Here is a 25,018-nt window from a genome sequence, read left to right on the forward strand (position 1 = left end):
AATTGAGGGGTATTAAGGTTATTTAATAAGTTAATGTATGTGTTTAGGTCTTTGTATTACTAATACATAGAAAATAGTGTATGACTATAACTAATGCTTGCATTAGTTATACATAGGCAAAAAGTCGTACTAAACAAGGTACTAGCAATACACATTAACTAATGCATGCATTATATTTTACAATACACTCTACCATACAACCCCTTAAGGTATTAGTCTAACATGTGAAATCAATTGAAATTGAATAAAAACAAATGTTCAACCTATTGCAACAGATGTCTTTTCTGTTAGATTTAATCAAACAGATTAAGTCATCTGTTGTAACATATTACGCATCTGTTGCGACAGGTGATCGAGCTTTGGAAATTTTCAAACAGAAATTGTTATCTGTTGCACTTAGATGTTTTAAGACCCTATTTTTAAAGGCAATTTAGGTATTTCCTGTCCGAGATTAAAAAAAAAGTTAAAATACTAAGGCGGTAAAAAATATTACTTGGATAACTCAAAAATCTCCAGAGTGAGTAGTCTTATCTGATCTTTTCAATGTCACCGTCTCCTCGTGCCCCTCAAAAGTCAAAAGTTATTAATGAATATTTAAAACCCATATTTAAAAGAATACTCTCTCCTTCTGACATAAGTAAGACTCAAGACTCGAGACTCAACTCAACTCATCTATGACTCTTTCTTCTTTATCTCTTTCTTTTCTTTTTGGCTTTCTTTTCTCTCTTTTTTCGGATGAGGATCCTTTTGGATCTCAATCGATCAATATCTTTTCTCGACTGAACTGGATGTTCTGATCCCTTTGCTTTTTTCACATTGTAAGTATGATTTACTATTGCTCTTTCCATCTTGTCTTCTTCTTTGTATGTCATTTAAATTACATATTTACATCTGTTGCTATTAATGATTTACCCATTTACCAATTTTTTATTTATTGAGAAAATTGAAGAAAATATGACTTTTAAGTCTTGAATGAACGAACTGTTGTTTTTATATCTGTTGCAAAATACCTTATCGGTTGAACAGATGGGTAATCTATTCCATAAGATTGGTCATCTGTTGATTCACTCAATTTTGTGTTACCCTTTTGTACAAATAGAGCAACTATTTAAAGAAATCAAACCAGTAGCAAAGCTGGTTTGATTTATTCCAATAGATGACTCATTTGTTGCAACATGTCATCCATCTGTTGCAACAGATACCTCATCAGTTGAGTGGATGGGTAATCTGTTGCATCAGATTGGTCATCTGTTGATTCGCTCAATTTTGTGTTACCCTTTTATAATGTTCTTTATCTTCTTCTCTTGTTTGACATCAAATGTATTTCTCTTGTTTGTAGATAAAAGAAAGTGAAACTGGATCCATTTTTGCCCGACCAACATTAAAGGCTAGAGTAAAGATGGATTCAGAGGAATAAGCTGCTTGCAGATGGAACCACTTAAGCTCTGCAGGAACAACCCAAGATTCTTCGGGAGGCACCGGAGTAATATACCTACTATATGTCATTTCATATTTTTCCACCGAATAATATTGAGAGGAGTGCTCGTAAACTTCAGTTCCATATTTATGACCTTATTGAGCTCGAAGCGCTACCATAGCATGTGGACAGGGTATTTTGTCCAAGTCAAAAACTCAGCACGTACAAGATCTTGTTTGAAGATCGACTGTGGCAACATCACCATAATCGGTGATACTGAATTTGTAATCTGCTATTTTATGAGGTAATAACCTATTCCCTAAATTGATGCTCGTTGATATTATTTTTTCAATTTCGAGAACAAATCGGGTTCTTTTTTTGGGCACTTGAACTGGACACGCCTTTCATTAAAAAATCTGCCATACTTCTGGCTTATTTTCTCAAACATAGCCTTGATGGGAATTTCTCTTTCATCGCCAAATAATGAATTCACCGATTCAACTATGTTTGATGTCATAACATTGTACCTATACAAAAGAACCACTTAGTACAACATCATACTAAACTTGCAACTCAAATAAGACATTAAAATTGATAAGAATGTACCTATTTGCCGGATCAAATGCCTGGGTCCATCTCTCGAAATCGACATGTACGAGAAATTCTGCTACCTTGGGATTCACATCCGTTATTTGATTGAAATGGTCTAAAAACTCCTCTATACTATATGCTTTAGTTGCTCTATAAAAAAAGGTCATGACCCTTTCGTTGTGATAGTTAGTCCGAATGTTCTCTCCAAGATGCCTGATGCAACAACCAAAGTAAGCTGAAGTAAAGAAACGTGAACCCATCTTTGGAATACTTGGATGCCTATCCGATACAAAACACAACTCTTTGATATCTTCAACGCAGCTTTGTAGTTGTTAAAAAAAATCCATAAGAGGCATCACATTCCTTGTCTTCTACACAAAAAGCGATAGGAAAGATGTGATTCTTCGCATTCTGCGCCATCGCCGCTAGTAGAACTCCATTATACCTGCTCCTCGAGAAGGTACCGTCGACGGCTATACCTTTTCTCAAATATCGAAAACCTTGAATCCAAGCACCATGGCATATAAAAAAGTACTTGAACCTTTCATTTTCATCAAGATGTAATGCCATCTTACTTCCGAGATTTGTGGACTCAATCATGTAACGATAGGCATCCAGGACTGCATACCCCATACTCGAGTGTCCCCCTAACCAAGTCCTTGGCAATCCCCATGGTCGTATATATCTTCCAATAACTGACCAGGATACCCAATTCTATAAGGAGTTGATTGGCCATAACCCTTGTTAAAGGGCCTTTGCCATCGAGGAAACTACTCTGAAATATTCACCGAGGACCTTTGCCGTGGCGTGAGGATTTTGGCCCGAGATGTGCTTCGAACCATATGTGTGATGCTTTTCATATTTATGAATGATGAATCTATCAGAACTTGCACACTTCACCACTCTCAACCACCACTTACAGTTCAAATTAGCACATTTGAAACAAAAGACACTGCTCGAATTAATCACCTTTTTTATTCTGAAATCTTTTTTCAAGAAAGAAATAAACAAAGTGGTAGATAGTTCATTCTTGTCCTTGAATTACATACCAATAAAAAAGTCGGTCCCATCATCTTGAAGATTTCCAGATCGTGTCATTGAGAAGAACTGCACATCGTATTGGTCTCATCAACGGGCGTAGGTGTTTGATCATCATCTAGACTATTCATGTCTAGATCATCCAACCTATCATCAAAGATGTCTTATTATTGTTCTTCTTCTACATTCTGGTTCTTATTCTCTCTCATCTTTTCAACCACATACACCCTTAAAATCGACTTGGATGAATACTAAGATAAGCACGCAACCGAACCTGATCGATTATCTTGAAAGACAGTACCCTCTAATTTTCAAAGGAGCTATGCATGTAGATGATGACGAGTTTTTTCGATTAACAATTCATTCTACAATAACTGATGATTAAGTTCACAAAATCATCATATGAAACATCACTTTGGACTGTCGTAGCTATCGTCTCTAGTATTTCACCCTCGTTCCAACGCCATATATATCGATTGCTCTTCTCGATCCATTGACCATGACAATACACCCCTATTGTTATTGATCCCTCCATTAGTGGTACCTAAATAGAGTCATTTGTTGAAAAAAGTTAATAAAGATTTCATAGTGCCGTAAATGAATCCCAACAGATGTGTAATCATTCGCAACAGATTACTTACCTGTTGAGATTCATGTTACGCTCCTGAAGTTAATTTCAACAGATGATTTATCTGTTGTAACAGGTGAAACATATGTTGCAACAGACTATATATCTATTGGGATTGATGTTACAGTACTGACACACCTTTGAAGCTGATTCCAATATATGAGTGACATGTTTCAACAGATAATTAACCTGTTCTGATAGATGACTTACATATTGTAACAAACTATGATCTGTTGGAATAGAGGTCAGGTTCTATCGTAACAGGTTACTAATATGTTGCAACAGATATTTATCGTCTGTTGGAATCAAGTTCGAGTTCTGTTGCAACAGGCTAATAATTTATTGTAACAGATATTCACCTGTTGTAACAGATAATACGTCTGTTGGAATCGAGTTCAGGTTCTGTTGCAATAGGTTAACAATCTGTTACAACAGATATTTATCACGTTGCACCAGATAACTAATATGTTTAAACAGATAAATCATCTGTTGCACAAGATGACCTATCTGTTCGATTCATGTTACGACGATCTATAGAACCATAAATATGAATCCAACATATCAGTCTTCCTTGAAATAGATGTCTCATCTATCGCAACAGATGATTTATCTGTTTAAACAGATGGATCTTATGTTGGATTCATGATTGTGTTTTATCTATTGTTGGAAAAACAACACAATAGCAGTTACTCAGATGAAAAATTCAACTAAAAATCATAATTTGACTTACCAAAGTATCCTATGAAATAATGCCAAAGTGGAAAGTGATGTACGAAATAAAATTTGACCTAAGAAATTGGTCAAATAGCAATAATGGTGGTAACAATAATAACAACAATGACAATAGTCAACAAGAAGAAGATGAAAATGATAGTGAAGTAGAAGATAATGATAATGAAGCAGAAGATGATGAATAGAGGAGCAACAACAATGAACAACAAAAATCGCTAAGAGAGAGAAATCAACAATGGATGAGAAGATAGAGAAATGTGTCTTTATCCCCTCCGTTTTCTGTTATATTAGGTAACATTTGGATCAAAGTGTAAATTTAAAAAACTTGTAGGCTATTCTCAAACTTAACAAACTTTCTTAATCCATAATAAAGTAATTATCACCTCTACTCAATTATTAAGACTTGTGTCACCTACACCTCATTTTAAAACTCTTTTGTCACCTACAACCCAAAACCCCAATTTGCTGGCTGGTTGGTCAACCTTTTCATATTGAAGAGCTAGAAATTGAAGGGTCCATTCACCAACCCAATATTATAATTTAAGGAGAAATAAATAATGGGCAAATCATATAAATATATAATTTAAGAATTAATATTACAAAAATTATCAATAGTTTTTAGTATGCTTTAAGAAGGCATATTAATGATTGATATTTTATCCTATAAATTCTCTTATTTTGTTTTTTAACTAAGTTTTTTTAAAATAATAAATAAAGTAACCAAAAAAGCAACACATTTATTTAATATTGTTTTATATTTTAATTTAATTTATTTAATTCAATTGACATTAATTTTTAATATTTTTTAGGAGAAAACACCATTAATCTATATGTACAATCTATATCTATATCTATATCTATAATATATTAAAAGAGTGAAGACCCTCAGAAAAGTGATTTGAACTTTTTCCATTCATTAAAAGTCTACACTTTAGATAAAATCATCCCTTTACTATTTTTCTTCAATTATTATATTATTATATTACAATATTTAAATTAAAAATTTCTATAATATGTGATAAAAGAAAAATATCCTTTGAAATTTTTTCCTTAAAAAACATCAAAACTAACTATTACCCTAAAGTTCCAAACAAAAAGAAGAAGTTATTTTCACTTTTTAAGGAAAAAAATTTTGACACGTTTTTAGAAAATTGGAGATTGGAGAAGTTTTTTTTAATTAATTTGTTACCATAATTAATATTTTCCTTTTCGCAACATAAAAATAAAGATCTTTCATATTTTTATTTGATACCATAATTAATTTTTCTTTTTCGCAGTATAAAAATAAAAATCTTCCATATTTAGATTTTTTTTTATAGGAAAAGGTATTGGAGAATTCTTTTTTTCTACAATAATATAATAACATTCACAATGTAAAATTTATTGGTGGAGATATTCTAATAACAACTTTTTTGTAATGAGCTCTAAAGGTGTCATCTACAATCACAAAAATGTTAGGTTTAATTGTATTGTTCTAATATTTCGATTAACGTATTGTTTTGTTGTAGTTTCTGTTATGTTCAAGTCTATGTAGGATGAATGTTTGATTAAACTTTGAAAAGTTTGCGTTAAGGTTATGTTTGATGATATTGTTGTAGTATTCTCGAATACAGTAGTTTTTGTTTTGTTATTGTTTGTTGTTTTTTCAAGTGATAGATCAACGTTTGATCGTGAAAATTTCCTTAAGGTTATGTTTGATGATATTGTTGTATTATTCTTGAATACAATAGTTTTTGTTCTGTTATTATTTATTATTTTTTAAAGTGATAAATTAACGTTTGATTGGGCTTTGAGAATTTTTCTTAAGGTTAGTATTTAATCACACTATTATCATATCTCGATTATCGTATTATTTTATTGAATTCATAATGGTAGATGAATGTTCGGTCAGGATTTGAGGAATTTTTGTGTTAAGGTTATATTTAATCAATTTATTTTATTAGAGTTTCTGATCTATTACTATCTGTTGTTTTTGTTATTATCCGTGATATGATAGTTCACATCAAAGAAGACGATCAAAATGTTAATACTTCACATATGGCTTGACATGAAGCACACGTGCAAAGCACGTATACCTCCTTTAGACAAAATTGTCTTTTCACTATTTTTTAAAGTTATTATTTAATTATTTTTATTATATTAACTAGACTTCCTAAAATATATGGGACTCTTAAAATATATGGTAGAAGAATAATTAATATTTTTCTTTCTACTAGATTTCCTAAAATATATGGGACTCCTAAAATATATGGTAGGAGAATTAATTAATATTTTTCTTTCTAATGTTCAATTAGAAAAATACTCCTAAAATGAGATTCTATTAAGGAAATACTTCTATAAATATTGAGATGTACGTTAAACTAGAGAACAAACTGGTTTGCCTATTGGTAGAATATGATTAATGCTCATCTAACTTGATTCGATTGTATGTCTAGATTGGTGGATGCTTGATTTTAACTTCGATGGAGTTTTCTATCAAGTATCGGAACAAGCTGATCTAGGTATGATAGGATTAGGAATGAGGAATGACCTTATTCAAGATAAGGTAAGAGTGGTTGTTTTGCGGTGGACAAGATGCTAGAAACGAGTTATATTGATAATATTTGATTTGTTTTGCATTGATTTTGTAGGTATCTTGAAGATGGATGAATGATTATAATAAAACATATTTGATGAACAAAACATTGAAGGAAATTAATTTTAGAGGTTGTGTTTTGTTTAATCGAAGCCTATGTATCAAGGTAAAAACTTGTATGATAGATTGGGGTTGAAGAATCAATATTGGTTTATATTAAACTTTATGAAGAATACATGCATTGGAATTGTCTCATTTTTTGTTGTGGTCCTTTGTGTTGTCAATTTTTTTTATTTAAGAATTAATTTCAGATTTCATTTATTTTTAAGGAGAACGACTACGGTTGATGGTTAGAAGTCTCAAGAACTTGGTCGATATTTCCTAATATAAGAAGCAAATAGAATACTGAATATGGTTCTTTTTTGGATTTACATATGTAGGATAAAATTGTAAATATGACAATTCTTAAAGGATTAACAGTTTATCTAAGAAGAAAATTAAGTAATTCGACTGCATTGACAAGCCACTAACTATAAAATTTTAATTCGTTTATAACCATTGATCAAATCACTCATTATCAACAATCCTAGTTTTGGGATTGGGTTATCCGTTACTGTTCGATTTTCAACAACCCTAATTTTAGTCCTTTCTACATAACTACTAAGTTTACAAAATTCAAAAATCTTCGTTACTTTTTAAAATTTCGTGCTAAATCAAAATCAGACAAACAAATTGAAAAAGATGGAGTAAAAGTTTTTGTAAGTTAGAAACAATATTTTTCTTAGAGTATATTGTAGACTTAATTTCTTTTAATTTTTCAAACAAATGCATGCACTAAAACTTTTCTCCCTTTTTATTTTATTGAAAGTTTTTAAACAAAAGACTTTAGTTATCTAAATTGATTTTTTCCTTATATTGAATTAACCTCGTTATTTTTTCTCAATTAAACATATAGTGGCTAACCCTTAAAAAAAAATAAAAATTACAATATTTCAATGATATAATTTTTTTTATGCTACAGATTATTGTGTGATCACGTCAATAAAGTTAGTTTATAAAGAAGGATGGAATTTTAAATTAAATGATTAAAAGGTCCGATTCAACAAATAAATTTGTAGATGTTCCTTCAATGAGTGAAATTTACAAAGCTATTAAAGCTTTAATTAGGGATAAAATGAACAAAAGATTTCTTTTGAGGACTAAAAAAATTAGGTCTCTCTTATTACTATTTTCACATAAAAGAAGATAATAAGTTTTTTGAATTAATTTTGAATTTGGTTAAATAGAGATCTTCTATAGTGTCACTATCACTTGTTTTATGACTCATCACTTTTTGTATGACATGTAATATAAGTAGCCGTTTGGCCATAAAAACTACTTTTTTTCAGAGTTGGAGTTGGAGTTGTGTTTGACCATGTCTTTTTGATTTATTTTTTTTTGAAAAATCTTTTTAAAATATGATTTTATGCGTCAACTTTTAAAAATGATCAAAATCACTCAATTACTAATTTACCTACTAACATACAACCAAATGTTGAGAAAATAATTTATATGTCTTCAATTGATAAAATAATTAACAACAAAATAATTATTATGATTGTTATTCTTTTAAAATTTGAATAAAAATATCACAAGCACGAGCTAAATAAGTTTATCCCACCATAATCGATTGAATATAGAAAATATATTTTGATAAATTTGATTGATGGATATAAATATATTTTATATATTCTTAAATTTGTTGATGAAATTCTTAATTACTTTCACTTGAATTAATTATTTTATTAAATTTGGTCTTTTTTTTTTTTTAAATTTCTGAATAGATTAGTGCTAATTTTTTGCTTTTTCTTTATTGATGATATTGATTTTCCTTGAATTTTTTTTTTGATAAAGAGAACAAACTTTTGTTAAGCTAATTACCACACTCGTCTCTATTCAAAATCCATAAAACCAAAATAAGTTTGATATGCGACTTTATTGACCACTTTTTAATACTTTATTAAAATCATCATAACAATTATATGACATATACAGAAAATTAGAATGGCAAGAAAAAAATATTAAATATCTTATTTTTAAATAACATAATGTACTAGGTCTTATATTTCTATAATATAGTTCATTCAAAACAAAAGTTGATATATTTCCACCATAAATTGCCATTTATTATTTTTTACTTCCCGTTTGTAATTTTTTGTTAAAAGAAAAAAAAGAGATTAGAATATCTGTAATAATTAAAAATGATGTTGTACCATAGAAAACAAATAATATTTTTTTTCTTAGTGGTTGGTTGTAGTTATAAGAGGGATTTGTGTAAAAATTTAAAGATTGAGGTTATATGTAGTAATAATGAAAGTTGGAAATGGAAGTGGAAAATTATGAAAACAATAAAAAGTTATTTTCACTTTTTGGAATTAACTCCGAAATATTTTTTTGAATTTTCATGGCCAAACACCACAATTTTTGGAAAAGTGAAAAAAGTGAAAAAAATTACGAAAAAAAAGGAAAATTTTTTATGGCCAAACGGGCTAAGTGTAGTGTGTTTCTTTCACAAAATAAAATATGTATATTAAGAGCCCGTTTGGGATTACTATTACAAAACTGTTTATTTGAGAAACACTTTTATAAAATGGCTTTTCAGAAAAGTGCTTTTAAAAAAAGTAGTTTGTGTTTGGTAAATTCATTTACAAAGTGCTTTTGATAATCAAATTGTGTTTGGATAATTTTTTTCAAGAAGTGTTTTTTTGAGACAAATAACCAAAAAGGACATCTATCAATAGTCTTTTATTACTAAAATCAATTTATAGAATTATTTTAAATAACTATTATAATATTTTTAATTATTTTTTTATTTAATTAAAAAGTACGTACTCTAAAATTTTCAATCAATATTTATATACATAAATACATTAAAAAAATTAAATAGCGATATATTAATTAAATAATTTAAATATTACTTAAAATATCAAACAAAAATGAATACAGAAGTTATTTCATAAATTAAATCACTAGTTATGAAAAAATTAACGACAAAAATAATTAGCCCCTCATACATCACAAAGATTCTCAATTTGACTTTGTCATAATTTTTTCCGGTTCTAGCATTGAATCTTGTCGTCAAATTAGTCCAACCAGTTTTGTTGAAGTGGGTACCAGTGAGATTTCCAGCGATAACTTCATCCACACATAAATTTAAAAATAACTCTACGTTTTTTATACTCCATTTAGCCTTCTCAACATTACTTATTTTCTATGCACTAGAGATATATGATTAATAATAATAACTTTACGCAAAATAGTGAAATAAAAATATCATTGTTAACATAAAAATTTAACAAAATCTAAGAATTTCATAGACAACGATATTATCACATATGCTCCTATATGTATGCACATAAAAAATCTAATTATATCATGATAATTATTAAAAAAAACATATCTTAAAATGAGAAAACAATTTTGATTCAAAAAATAACTTATTAATAATACAGATGACTTTATATTTTAGAGAATAGTAAAGTATATATATATATATGAGAAATATTATCTGTATTTATAGATGAAGGAGAAGGTGTGCAATACAATAAACTCATTGAATAAATAGAAGGTTTGAAGAAAAGGTAAAAAAAAATTTAATTAGAATCTATCTTTTATTTGTTACCTTATTTTTTGAATACATTTTACCGTGTCAAATTTATTAAAAGTTAGCAAACACTATATTCATGCTTACAAATATCTAATGAGATAATATATGTTATTTGTTACCTTTTCTTTTGGATATGTTTTTACCATTTCAATTCTAAAACTAAGTAACCGAATTCATATATGTATACTACATGATGACACATATTTAAAATAAAATTCTATCTATTATTTGTTATCTTTTTTAATGTATTTTTACGGTGTCAAAATATACTATGAATAAGCAATCATCATATTCATATACACACACACTATATTTTAACAAATATGTCACTTTTCATTAATTATTTATTTTAAATTAAATATTTGAGAAAAAAATTTATATGTGATGTCAAAATACAATCTTGTAACGTGATTTATCTGTCAATTGTTATCATTAATAATAGTAAAATAATTTATATATTCTTTAGTCATCATCATCAATGATATTTTCAAATTTATTTAAAGAAAATGAGTGAAAATAAAATAATAATATATAAATCATAAAGAATTATAACGTAAATATGAAATATAAATTCTTAAAAATTAAACGTTAATCAAACTTGTAAGATATGTTAATTAATTAATAAGGTGTATATATATATATTTGTGTGTGATAGAGATATTTTTATCATAAAAAAATAATTTTCTGCTTTTGCTTCTGCTTATTTTGAGAAACAAAATTTTTTTTGCTGCATTCAAAAATAAATTTGCTTATTTTTAAAAACACTTTTACAATTTTTTAAAATATCTTTTTTTTTTTTTTTTTTTTTAATCAAAATAGGTGTTTATTATTTTATTTTTTTTTTAATCAAAATAGGTGTTTATTTTGGGAAATAAGCAAATCCCAAACAAGCTATAAAACCTTCTAAACCCGAGGCGAACAACGTTAGTATTTCACAAAAAGAAAATCAGTGCAGCATTGAAGGGTAAAAGCAAAGATGAAATGTCCCTTGAGGTTGAAGACAACGTTCCCGACTTCCCTAGAGGTGGGGGAAGTTGTTTGAGCTGAAAGGAGTTGGATGAAGTTCGAGCTGAGGTGGATGCCGAGTTTGAGGCAGAAGAGAGATTACTGAAGAAGAGGAAGAAGCACAGCAAGCTGCAAAAAACTAGAAGTGCAGAAGATGATTTAGGTTCACTTTTTGGCGGTGGAATCAATGGAAAATTGCCAAGGTTTGCTAACAGGATCACTTTAAAGGTATTCCATCTTGCTCTTTACAAGTTCCTTTTTATTGACACATCTCGTCTACTCTACTTGCATTCTGAGTTTTATTTAGAAACTGTCAGCCAACATTTAACAGCTTTACTTTCTTGTGCATTCAGAATATATCACCAGGAATGAAGCTCTGGGGAGTAGTTTCTGAAGTAAATGACAAAGATATTGTTGTCAGTCTCCCAGGAGGCTTGCGTGGGTTAGTTCGAGCATCTGAAGCAGTTCCGCCCTTCCTCCAGGATGTAGAAAAACTGGTATTCCATCTTCTCACAACTTATTTTTTGATATAGCTTTTGTGAATTGTATTTTTATTAAATTCTGTAAGTTTCTTTTCTTTCACTTTTTTTGTATTTCTCCTTTGATAACAAAGAAATCTTTCAGAACTAGGGTTCAGAGTTATTGCCGTACTCCACAGTAGCATAATATCAGCCATTCTAGCAAACGTTGCTATGAGTTGTGGTGGCATTTTAGTTAACAAAACCAAACTAATGTTAAACGTCTTGCCATGGTTTGGGAATATTTGAAGAAATGCACTAGAAGCAGGAAGATCGATAAACTGAAAGATCGGTTGAGATGGTTTGAATATGTCCTATGTCCATCTCTTGATGCATTGATCGTTAGGTGTGAATCCATGGTGATTAAAGTTGTTAGTAGGGGACGGAGTACTCCTGGAGTCGCATTTAAAGAATGTATCAGAAAAACTACAGTTTTTGGAGTTCATGCAGATTTGCAAAAAATCAGGTAAATTGAAAGAAAAGATTTGTATAGGCAATATCAATTAGTTGTAGTTAAAAGATTTGTATAGGCAATATCAATTAGTTGTAGTTAAGGTTTAGTTCTCTAGGAGGAGCCTTCAAGTCTTGTTAGAGATTAATGACAGTAGAATATCTAGTGGTAGGGAATCAAATTTTCAAATATTGATTTAGTACTGATCTAAATGAAGCATTATGGTTAGTGATGATTCACTTTGCCGAATCCAGCTTGCTTTGAATTGAGGCATAATTGTTTTTGTTGAAAAAATGCACTATAAGTTATACAATCATCAATTGGTGTAAGGTTTTACCCACCCTAGGGTTAAATTAAATGGAAAGTTTTTGAGTCCATATGTTTATAGTTTCTCAAGGCTTATTAAAAGATATGTCGTTATTGCATCTCAAGTAGATTCTATTGTACAACTCCCTTGGTCCCTTTTAGTCCTAAATGAAACCTTTGGTTAGTATTTCAATGGATTCATATCCTTTTGAGTTCTCCAATTTCTTGAGAATTACTATTTCACGAGAACCAACATATCAGGGTTAAAATGATCTTATCACTTGAATTGAGTTCCCAGATATTACTATTTCAAACATTTCCATAGGAGAAAGGTATTTTTGTTTAGGCTTAGATATAGATAAACATTGAGCTATAGTATATTTGAAATGTGTAATATCATGAGAGCGTTGGTCAGTCTTTTAAGGGTTCATATCCTTTAAGTTCTTTGCCAATATCTTAAGAACCATCATGAGAGATTTGTAGTAGTTACTGTCTATATGAAAACCAACTGGTCAAGATTAAACTGATTTTTTCACTTGAGGTTGAATTCCTGGCTATTAATGTGCACAATGTTTTAGAATAGAAAGGTCATCGTGTTTTAAGGTTAAAAGTGGTTAAGCAATGAGCTGTAGTATATTCAAAGTATGTTACATTCACAAGATTCATTATTTGGTATTTTGAGGAGAGAAAGAGCTCAATTTTTTTTTACTTTTCGTGACCTGGAAAAAGTTATTAGTAAAATCACAGGGCTTAAGCCACTAAACAAAAAGTGAGGGGAGATTTCCATATGCAACCCCATTACTTGGGACATGTAATGTTGACGTTTGAATTGGAAGCTTTTACAGTTTTATACACATATTTGTGAGGATTTCCTGAATTGCTGATTTACTGTTCTATACTGGAGGAAAGCATTGGTAGTCTTTTCTATTATCAGATGATGATATATCGTCCAGAGTATGAGATATCTTTGGCAGTGCATAAATTAGATCGAGTCTCTGTTTATAACCTTTATGACCTTTATGACTTGCTAAAAAGATAAAATCCTCCTAGTTTTCTTCCTTTGACTAAAGAGATCTTATCTTTGACAAAATTTATCTATTTATTTGTTTACTTTTTGAGTTAATAAACAAATTAGACAAATGAATAAAAGCGGAAATATTGTATGAAGACGGAGTGCCTGATTTTGTATACATCTTGTATGAGGAGTTTCCTCTTTCAGTTAATAATATTTATTACTTTATCAAATATGGAGAAACACTCGAATCAAATAATTCTAGTAAAGGTAAATACAAGCTAAGGTTTCCTTCTATTTCAACATAATTTATCATCACTCCTCTAATAAAAGTAGTTGTTGAAGATAATGATTGGGTTATTATGTTTTCTAATAGCTTAATTTACCTTCACAGTCGGAAATGGACACCAATTTTCTATCTAGTGTATATCACGTCGGGCAGCTGGTTTCTTGCATCGTCTTGCACTTGGATGACGATAAGAAAGAAGCAGGGAAGAGAAAGATTTGGCTTTCCTTACATCTCTCCTTATTGCACAAGAGCTTAACTCTTGACGTTATTCAAGAGGGAATGGTATGTTCATTTCTTTTAGTTAGCACCATTTTTGTTATATTTTACCTTATTTTAGCCTAAATAAGGAGGTTGTTATATTCTTGTATTTACCTTTTGCTAAAAAAGAAGAACCGAAGGCTTCATTTCCCCCCAAGAGAAATAGTCCAGCCTTTTGCTTTAGTGGTATGGTCTACGCACACTCTATCCTCCCTAGACCCCACTATGTGGGACTACACTGGGTATGTTGTTGTTGTTGTTATTGAAAAACAAAAAAGAAAAATTAGAAATTAACAACAGTCTGATTTGCGTTTCAGATTTTGAGACATAAGATGACAACAAATAGTTGAGAAAAGGGTGACTAAAGCAAATTGTTGTTGTTGTTGTTGATAAGTAAGATTTTTGTATGATAACCCAGAAATCCACCTTAGGGAAAGGATAAAAGGTGAACATACGTTATTCAATCAATAAAGTACTTCTGAATTCGACAAATAAGATTTGGTTAAATGAATCCTCTCTAACCATTCTGCTTCATTCAAGCCAAGATCATTCCAATATTACTTTGCTCGTAAATAATTTTCCCTTTTAAGGCAAATGCTGGGCTCTCTAATGCTAGAGCTTCTTTAAATTTCACACTAAACTCTACACTGAATGCCAAGTTTATCCAAAACTAGAATTACTCATGGTTAATATTGGACTTATTTTAAATGTAACAACAATAAGTAAACCTTAATTACAACTAATGGATAGTATTTTTATGGATTTGTTCCTTACGTTTTATCTGATACTCGCTAAGTATGCTTGATGCCATGAAATTACAGGTTTGAGACAATTTTTGTCCCTATGATTTTGGATCTATGTCGTCTTGCTTTAGCACCTTCAACCATCATAGCATCAAAGCTAAAGATGGTGGGTGCATGGTATGTAGGACATGGCCTAAATGCCATAGGTGACATTATCATATTTTGTCTTCTATTTGTGGTACACCTCTTGAGCCTGTTTGGATGGGCGTATAACTTATAATATATAAGCTTAAGCCATAAATTGGGGCTTAGTTTTGTTATTTTGTCTCAAAAACAAGTACGTAAAAACACTTTTTTATTTTGCCTAAACACAACAGAAGTGCTTAAAAGAATCTAAAATAACACAATTCAGACATTCTCTTAATCTTGTTCAATATTGTATGATTGCACATCTACTTTTACATTCACTTTTCTTGGACCCTTATCCTTGGGATATGTTAAGGCTTAATATTCACTCCCATGTAATTTCGAGCTGTCACCACTAGGGATGTCAAATGGGCAAGTTGGGCTGAATTTGGGTGTAACAAAGTGGGTTTAGTTAATAAATGAGTTGAGTCAAATGGGCTAATGCGCTCATTCAAATTCCTCTTATAACAATTCCTTTTTTCTCCCGGGCACTTGTCCTGAGGTAATGCAATAAATTTACTATGTGGCTCAGGTCCAAGCTCCGGTGGTCCTTCCAATCACCGGAAAAATCCCCTTTCCTCCCCTTTCTTTATCCTTTTATCAAATGGACAATATTATTTACTTTGCGATAGGATTTAAGTCCTATCATATCACAAGATCCACGAACACTGCTGAACCATGGTTTGATTGGATTGAGAGAAGTAAGAATTTCATCTAAAGAGTTTCTTGTAATAGGAAAACAATGGAATGGTTAGCACAAAATCTGAGAGGCGCATCGAGGGTGTGGTGAAACGTAGTGAGAAGATGGAACAGAAGTGACAGTTTCTGCTGAATATTTTGCTCTAGGAATTTTAATGGTTTTGACAGGTATATCAACATCGTTAACCTATGTGGGAGGAAGAGAGCTGTGATAAATCAGATCCGAAGTAACTTTTACTGCCGGTTGGACCTACCTGCTGACAAGATTGATAGATTTATCAATATCTTTGTGCAGAAATTTAATGTGGGGGACACTAGGTTGGTGGATAAGGAACTCCAATGTACATACGCAATCAGAAGCTTTGAATGGTCAAACAAAAAAGTGGTTGATGGCTCGTCATTAAAGAAGTGAGAAGTTGTCTGGTTAAAGGAGTTCCTGGAACACCATTAGAATAGGATTCTGGATAGATGTTTAGTTGGCCATTTCACGTCTGCAGAAGTCCCAACATTATCGGATCTACGAAGATGGATTATTTCTCATGGAAGCAGGCTCATGGACTAAACATTTACGATATGGGTGAAGATTGATTTCTCTTTGAGTTTGCTTCCAACGATGCTGCTGAGCAAGTTATGAAAGGGGAGTGGGACTTCTAAAATGGTGGTCTAGTCTGTCGGGGGCCTTTACACAAGATAATGTGCCAAACTCTATGTACTGGGTTTGTGGTTGTTCTGCACTGCTACTTCAATTCTGGTCATCTTAACTCTTCAAAAATTGTGGGGATTATTGGGTGGAGACAAGAGGATGAGACCCAACTTTGGAACCACCTAAAATGGGCTAGGATCAGAATTATTAGGAGATGGTAGAGAGATTCCTAAAGAAGTGACATTGAAGCAAGGCAGATATCTCTTTGCTCTCTAGGTTTGGGTGGAGTCCCTGGTGAAACTTACCATCGGAGAAGAAGAAAGAGAAGCATGCTAACATTCAGCAGATATCGAAAGCTTTGGGAAAAAGCACAGGACCAGTTGCTTAACAGAGAAAGTCAGATAATGCTGGTAATTCAAATAAGGAGAGGGAAGTGGACTTTGGTGAGCCTGCAAGTATTTTGGGCCCAAACCTATATAATTCTCTAGCCCAACAAGAGGAAGACAGTTCAGCCATCTCTAAACCTTCAGAAACTTCTCATATAGCGAATTCAGACAAATACTCTTTCAATTTGAAGAAGATGGTATCCAATTCTTGGAGAGCTTTGCTTATTGGATGTTTTGATCAACAAACAATTTTTTTTCCTCTTCCTTCTTCGTTTTCTCTTCCTCCTTCATATTCTCTTCCATTAACTAAAGAATTACCAGATCCAGAATTCTATATAAGCTTTTGTTACGGGATTTAACCTAAAGACTCCTTCGTCTTCGTCTTCTCTTCTATATAAGCTGTTTTTATAGGATTTAAGCTCTTCTTGATACTCCTTTGTAACTGTGGAGACCTGACTGTTTCTGGCAGGTTTGATTTTTGGATATATATACAAGTGTTACCTTTTCAAAAGAAAAGGACTAAACAGTGGAAATAACCCAACCTCCCAACTTTTACCAAGTTTTAGTTTTCTTGTTTGTTTCTTATAATTTGTTTAATTACCTGTTAAAACTTTTATATTTTTTTTATTATGGCTTTATATAGGATGTCTAGTTGTCAATCCAAAAAAAAACTTTTTAAAAATATTTTGGCAAGGTTTCTGATGGATCAATTTGGGCGTGTCAAAAGGGATTGAGTAATAACTAATAAATAGGCGGGTCGTTAACCTACCCAAACCTGGGGGAGCATGTTTTCATGGGCTAATTTTTTCACCTCTAGTAACTGCATTCTATAGAATTTGTCTTCCTTTTTGGTATTTTCCTATTGCAGCAAGCATGTCGTTATCTTTTATGTTAGCCATCTTATTATGATGCAATTTGCGGTATCTTTATTTGGTATGTCATTCTCTAGTAAGTTCGACAGTTCATACATAATCCTATTCCAGTGTCGTCCTTATTTGATAAGGGGTCTACTTGGCAGCCATATATAATAACGACTACTTATCCTACAGCTTTTACCTTCTAAAGTGATTCTCCATTGTTCCATAGTTTGATCTAAACTGTTGTCACTTTCAATAATTAACACAAAACGTTATTGTTCCATATTTTGATGGAAACTGTTTGTCACTTTCAATAGTTAAAACGTTTTCAAACAGCATGTACCAAACTGAAGTCAAAATGGACATGTTGCTCTAATTGGAAAATTCTCTTCCTAAATAATATCTGCTCCTGGTCAGGGGGTTAGACCAATGATATAAAGAGTGAATGTACAGTACATATCAACTGTCGTATCAACTGTGAATGTACAGTTGATACGACCATTTTAAAAGAATGTACTGTTGAAACAACACAAAATAAATAAAAAGAATGTACTGTTGATAAGAGTGTTTCTTCATCAGAAGAATGTAAAGTAGGTAGGAAGAGTATGGTTGGTTTTAGCCAGGCTGGAGAAGACGTCTGAATGAAAGGACAGTTAATTACTAGATGGGTTGTCTTGACATGTTTTTGCAGGAAAAGTAAATCTAATGGGTGTTAGAATAGCTGAGCGAAGTTGAGTATTGGAAGCTGTTGTGGACATGGGAGGATATGAACACGAGGTGTTCTGATCGGGGAAAGTGAAGTTTTTACAAGGCTTTTCCGTACAGTTAAAGTAGAGTATGCAGGTACAAGAAGTTCATGCCTGCAACTCCCAGTTATCAATCCAAACCAGGAACAGAAACTGGCACGTGCAATAGCTAGCAGTAGACAAGAAATAACCAGAGTAAATTTAGAAAGCTAGTAACAAAGCCGTTTTCAACAGAAAGTATGGTGCCTTTATTTTGATTGATTTCAAGTTTTGGATAAAAATTTATAGCCTTGAAAAGAACTCGGAAGTTACAGGCCGCGAACTGATGGGCCTAGATTACTGTAATTTGATCAAAAGAGAAATAATTCTGGACTACAAAACCTGAGAAATCCAGTCAAACAACTGCAGAACATCTTGTGCACTCTCTTTAGCTAGCAACGAGAGGGATAGATATAATGGAGTAAAGCGATTGAATGTGAAAATTTGAGACTGCAATTTAACCAATTATCTTGACTGTGGTTGGAACAGTATTAGTCCCAATCCTTTATTTGTTGGTGTCTGAATGAGGTTCTTGAATATAAACTTTTATATTGAGAAGTCTATTAGAATATTGATGTATATAATGTAACACATGGAAATGGATTGTAATGTATTGTCTGTAAATATGACTCAATATAATAGCATAGTTTACACATCCTAATACTTCCTGCGTTTCAACTTGACTATCTTGCTTTCCTTTTTAGTGTGTTTCAAAAAAGAATATCTCTTTCCTTTTTTGGCAACTTTTAATTTTAAATTTCCGCACCCAAGGGTGTGGTTTAGTGGTCAATAAATTGGGTTGAGCACCTTAAGGTCTCACGTTCATATCCCAGTAGAGACAAAACACTAGGTGGGTTCTTCCCATCTGTCTTAGCCTTGGTCGACCGAGTGGTCAATGAAGTGGGTTGAGCACTTTGAGGTCTCACGTTCGTGTCCCAGTAGGGACAAAACAGTAGGTGGTTTCTTCCCATCTAGTTTAGCCTTGGTGGACAAAGTTATTTGGTACCTGTTGCTGGTGGGAGGTGAAGGGCATTTCGTGGAATTAGTCGAAGTGCGCTCAAGCTGGCTCGAACACCACGATTATCAAAAAAATTTCAACTTTCAACATGGCATATTTAAGACCATAAGATTAAAGACATTTTGATACATTCTACTTATCTTTAATTTAAGACCACAAGATTCAAAAGTCTTCTGTACCTTAAACTCCATACCAAATCAAAATCAGACTAACAGAGCGATAATTTTCCCCTGTCTATTTCTAACAATGCCAAAAATAATTTTATTAATAAGACAACATTAATGAGTGTTGTTGAAAGATGTAGAGTTGTAGGTGTGGGACAGTGGTTGACACTTCAGTAAGAAGTAAGGAGAAGGCAATTTGTGCACACCAAAAAGGTGATGAAGAGACAAAATACACGGGACAATACGTTGGAAGTTATGATAAGATTGATAAATCTGTAATGGTTTTTAACAGTTTCGTTACAAATGCCAGCATTCCTATGCATTGTTCAGTGCAGGATCTAAGACTTCCAACGCTTTTTGTTGAGATGTGGGCTGGTGGGATGGTCAGTTTTTGGTCCTGCTATGAATGTTGCGCCACCATTTCCAAAGTAATAGGGAAATAACCGTACTTTCATGCAAAAGTAAAACTTCATAGTTTTAAACTTATAAAGGTTTGACAACAATGACAACATATCTAATGTAATCTCACAAGTGGGGTCTCGGGAAGGTGGTGTGCACTCAACCTTACCCCTACCCTATGAAGGAAGAGAGGCCTTTTCCGATAGACACTCGGCTCAAGTAAATCGTATCAAAATCAAGTATGAATAGGAAATGTATTAATGAAGAAGCCATGCGAAAATAAAGGAGAAAGAGGACAGTAGCAACAACAAATACAATTGTATCTGAAGCAAAGGACCGGAGTGAAATAACTGGTAATAATAAAGTCGAAAACTTATAAAGGTTTGCATTTCATGAATCCTCTGTTGGTTTTGTAGCTCTATCAAATTTCGGAACCCCATGAATCGTTCCTTAGTCTTGAATTTATAAATGTTTGAACCCCATGAGTCCTTCCTTGGTTTTGAATCTCATGAAAGGTTTTTTCCTTGGTTCCACTTGTTCATCAGTCAAATTCCAGTAGCATTTGTTCCACGTTTTAGTTGGAGTTACTTTGTCCAAAACTTTTTCTGTTACAAGAAAGTGATGAAATGTTAATAGCGTTTAAAATAGTGGCTAATAACATTACTTTTATTTTTTAAAAAATAAAAATAGTGGCTAGCATTTGATAGCAGGAATCAAAAGCGGCCATTTACCTATTTTGTCCTTTTAATGGTCCAAACCAGGTAACTATGAAAATAATGGGATGAGGAAGATGCTACCGCTTTTCTTGGTAATGCGAATGATGTTCATCCTGATTTTAAGGTAGCTAAGGCATTTGGTGACTGAACTAATCATCTATACATGAAAAAAATCTTGTGTGAGCTCCAAAAAATGTACAAAACTAGCAAGTTTGAGAGGGTGTTCTCAGCTCTTGCACATTTCCTTATAGAACAGCTTCCCGAACTTTGTATTCCTTTCCCTTTACTAGAAGAAAGATGTACATTATCTGATAAATACATTATCTAATCAACTTTCGGAACTGGTGTATCAAAATTTCCCTTTTATTTATTCACATTCCCTTACCTGATATTATGCATTTTTTTAAACACGTGCCTTGTCTTTTCTGATGTACAGATTCTTAGTGCCTACGTGAAAAGCATGGAAGACCATGGTTATATAATTCATTTCGGGCTGCCTTCCTTCTCAGGATTTATGCCAAAAGAATCAGGTAATCTTCACATCCACTTAAATATTCCCTTTTGATTCATTCTCCGACTAACAACAATATTTAGCTACGTCTAGAAGCTGGATACGTAAAAGTCAGATCTACATATCTATATGCAGATTCCCGACGTTCCTTGCTTTATTAGATCTTATGAATCTTTGAAGGGCCAAGTTCTCTGTTTCTGTGGCTTTTATGCTGCGTTCTTTGGTGTTTGGATGTCATTTCTTGAAAGTGTGTTCTTGATTAAGGTGAATAAAGCAAAAGGATATGAATTTTCTTTCATGCATTTGTTTGAAGGGGAAAATTTTTAATTGTAGGAAGAACCAAACTTCCTTCTAATATCCTGCAAAAATAACTTAATTTGGACTTCCTTCTAATATCCTGCAAAAATAACTTAATTTGGATGATGATGTTGCAAACCTACAAATATGTAGAAATGTCCCTCTTTACAAACAACAACAACAACGTACCCAGTATATTCCCACCAAGTAGGGTATGGGGAGGGTAAGTGTACGCTGATCGACCCCCGACTCAAGATAAATCAGTCTAGAAAAGAAATAGTAAAGGAACAAAAAACAATAGGAATCACCACACCAAAGAAATGTCTCCTCTATAAGTGTTTTAAGTTTTTATTTTGTGGTTCACACTTTTCAACGTTGTATTAGAGCAAACACAAGTGGCAAGTCTTTGTATGAGCCTCATTGTCACTAATCATTAAAATGCTTTCATGTGGTGGATTGTGTTGTATGCAGAAATAAATAACAAATAAAAGTATCTCATCTCTAAGTGTGAAAAGTCAAGTTTCAAGCACTTCTTACTCTTTTTCTTATAACTAAACTGAAACTTGATGTATTTATATCGAGAGGATATCATATGTTGAATCAATGTTACTTTTCCTTGTGGGATATGCTTGTATCCCCCTTTTGCAAGGCCAACTTTGTCGGCCATGGTAGTGTACTGTTGTGGATGCGTTGAAGGTAATTCTATTAAGTATTTAATTATATTTTTAGTAGCTTCCTTTATTATTCTAGAGCAGGATTTGTGTTTCATATTTTCTTAAGGATTAAGTTTAGCTATAGTTATTAGTATAGAATTGGATTTATGTTAAATATTTTCATGAGGAAGACTTTCTATTCTTGTAATAAGACTCCTATTTAAAGGAGTTGCGGAGGAATAAACCAGTAAGTCGCATTTCAACCAAAAAAAGAAATCAAAGTTCTCTTTCTCTTCCATTGAACCTCAGTTTTCCTTTAATGAGCTGGATTTATGTAAAAGATAGGCCGAACTAGGAATTTGAACAAAGTCGAGGGAAAGTCAAAGTTACATGATTTTGATTTTCCTGTGACTTGATCCTTCTCTAAAAATTCCTTACAATTTGGTACTAAAGCTTGAGAAAATGGGCGATGAGTTCAATTCTAGTTTCCAGGGGAACGAGCGATTAAACACTATGGACTCGAAACTTGTAAGCTACAACGATGTAACAATGCCTCAACGAAAGAATTGTCCAAGTCATCCATGGACAACTTTCTAGCTTGGATAACCAACAACTCATAGGAATGAGTCGAGCCATGCCCCTACGACTGGCAGATTCATGGTACTCGAGGAAATACACCGCGTATTTAACTAATTGATTAGAATCATAAAACAAATGGTAATTCCCATTAGACAGCCAAGGTATGCAAAGATGAATTTTCCTGCTTATGGTGCCACTGTCAAGCCATTAGTATGGGCACATAGTTGTGAATAATTTTTTGAAAATTAACATACAATGAAAGCGAAAAGGTAGGAGTGGTTGGGTTTCACATGTTGGGAGAAGCACAATTATGGTATTATCAGCTTAAACAAGCAAAAGGCCGAATTAGTTGGGATGAGTTCTTAAAACATTGTTTCAACGATTTGGACCTCTTGAAAGTAGAAACCCAGTGATCGAATTAGTCACACATCAACAAACTGGTACAATTGAAATTTATCAGCATTAGTTTCAAGAAAAGTTGGCTAGGGATGATGAGCTTATTCCAGAACACTTGGGAATTTTTATGGCATGGTTGGATGATTCGATCAAAATGAATGCGCAGTTGCTCAAACTATAACTTATCGACGACCATAATTGTATCAAGGCTTTAGAACAAAGCAACGACAAAAAGTTAGTAATATTTGTGAGGGGGCATAGCAACAGTCTCAAACAAGTCTTGTCAATACAACAAACTCGGCAAAATATGCTACTAGTACTAGTTTGGTCGGTTCATTTACCTCGAGGAAAACCCAAACCAGTAACCAAATCCTTTTTGTATCGATTCACTTATGCAGAAATGGTAGTGAAAGATCTAAGGGATTACGCTATAACTATGAGGAACAATATTCAACCATTCACTAGTGCAAATGACTTTTTTGGCTGAAATTGGAGGATTCAGTTGACACTATTCCTGAAGTTTTGGATGATTACCTTGAATTCGAGCTTGAGGACAAGCTCTTTCTACGTGGGGAGTAGTGTTGTGGGTGCGTTGATGCATTGAAACCAATTAACTTAATTATTTAATTATATTTTTAGTAGGTTCGTTATTATTAAGTTGCTCAGACTCGGGTACGGGTGTCCAATACGAGTGCAGATCTAGAGGTCGGATCCTTCGTGGTCTCAATCTTAAGATTTGGGGATATGGATCCAGGTATGGATCCAGGTGCAACGATTAGATTAAAAATAATTTATATATCTAAAAATAGAGTTATGAAGCCTATATTGTGAGATATTATATAGAAAACTTGAGGAGAAAATATTGATTAAGAGGAGAATCTATGTGTAAGGTATTCCATTTTCTTCAATTTCACCTTCGCTTTTGTTTTGATTATAGAAATCATTAAATTTGTCCAAACTTTCCCCATCGAATTTGGTCAAAGCACCCAAAATCGGTTGATCAGATCGGGTACATATCCCACACCTATGTTATGTTGACATGAGTGCAACACCGAAAGTGAAGAGTCCGTGTAACTTAGCTTTATTATTCTAGAATGTGATCATGAGAATTATGTTTAGTTATAGTTATTACTTTAGAATAGGATTTATATTTCTTACTTTCATAAGGATTAGATTTCCTATTGCTGTAATAAGACTCTTACTTAAAGGAGTTCTTGAAGAATAAATCAGTATGTTGTATTTTAACCAAAAACAAGATACCAGAATTCTCTCTGCCATTGAACTCCAAGGGTTCGCCTTCCCTTTAATGAGCTAAATTTATATACAAAGTAGGTTGATCTAGGAATTCGAACAAATACAAGTGAAAGTCGAAGTCAGTTGATTTAGATTTTCATGTTCATCGTTCCGTGACTCGATCTTTCTTTAAAATTCTTAACATGTACTGATTTTCAACCTTTGAAGGGACAATTTGGAGTCGAAGAAATCATTGAGCTTCTTGAGGGACAACTTTTTTTTTTTTT

At 32.3% G+C, this 25,018-nt stretch overlaps 1 protein-coding gene and 1 pseudogene across 1 annotated transcript in view; both read left to right on the plus strand.

The window, feature by feature from the left end:
* The first annotated feature begins 11,529 nt into the window (after window positions 1-11,529).
* On the plus strand, window positions 11,530-12,395 carry LOC124897201 (annotated as a pseudogene).
* LOC107868160 (rRNA biogenesis protein RRP5) overlaps window positions 12,381-25,018 on the plus strand; it is a 49,695-nt gene continuing 37,057 nt past the window's right edge. The window contains exons 1-5 of the mRNA XM_047408768.1: window positions 12,381-12,616; window positions 15,288-15,386; window positions 16,263-16,502; window positions 16,592-16,671; window positions 17,535-17,592. Coding sequence (XP_047264724.1) covers window positions 12,381-12,616; window positions 15,288-15,386; window positions 16,263-16,502; window positions 16,592-16,671; window positions 17,535-17,592 — 713 coding nt within the window. The remainder of the gene's footprint in view (window positions 12,617-15,287; window positions 15,387-16,262; window positions 16,503-16,591; window positions 16,672-17,534; window positions 17,593-25,018) is intronic.

Source organism: Capsicum annuum, chromosome 3 (assembly GCF_002878395.1).
Source record: "Capsicum annuum cultivar UCD-10X-F1 chromosome 3, UCD10Xv1.1, whole genome shotgun sequence".
In the NCBI taxonomy this organism is placed as follows: domain Eukaryota; kingdom Viridiplantae; phylum Streptophyta; class Magnoliopsida; order Solanales; family Solanaceae; genus Capsicum; species Capsicum annuum.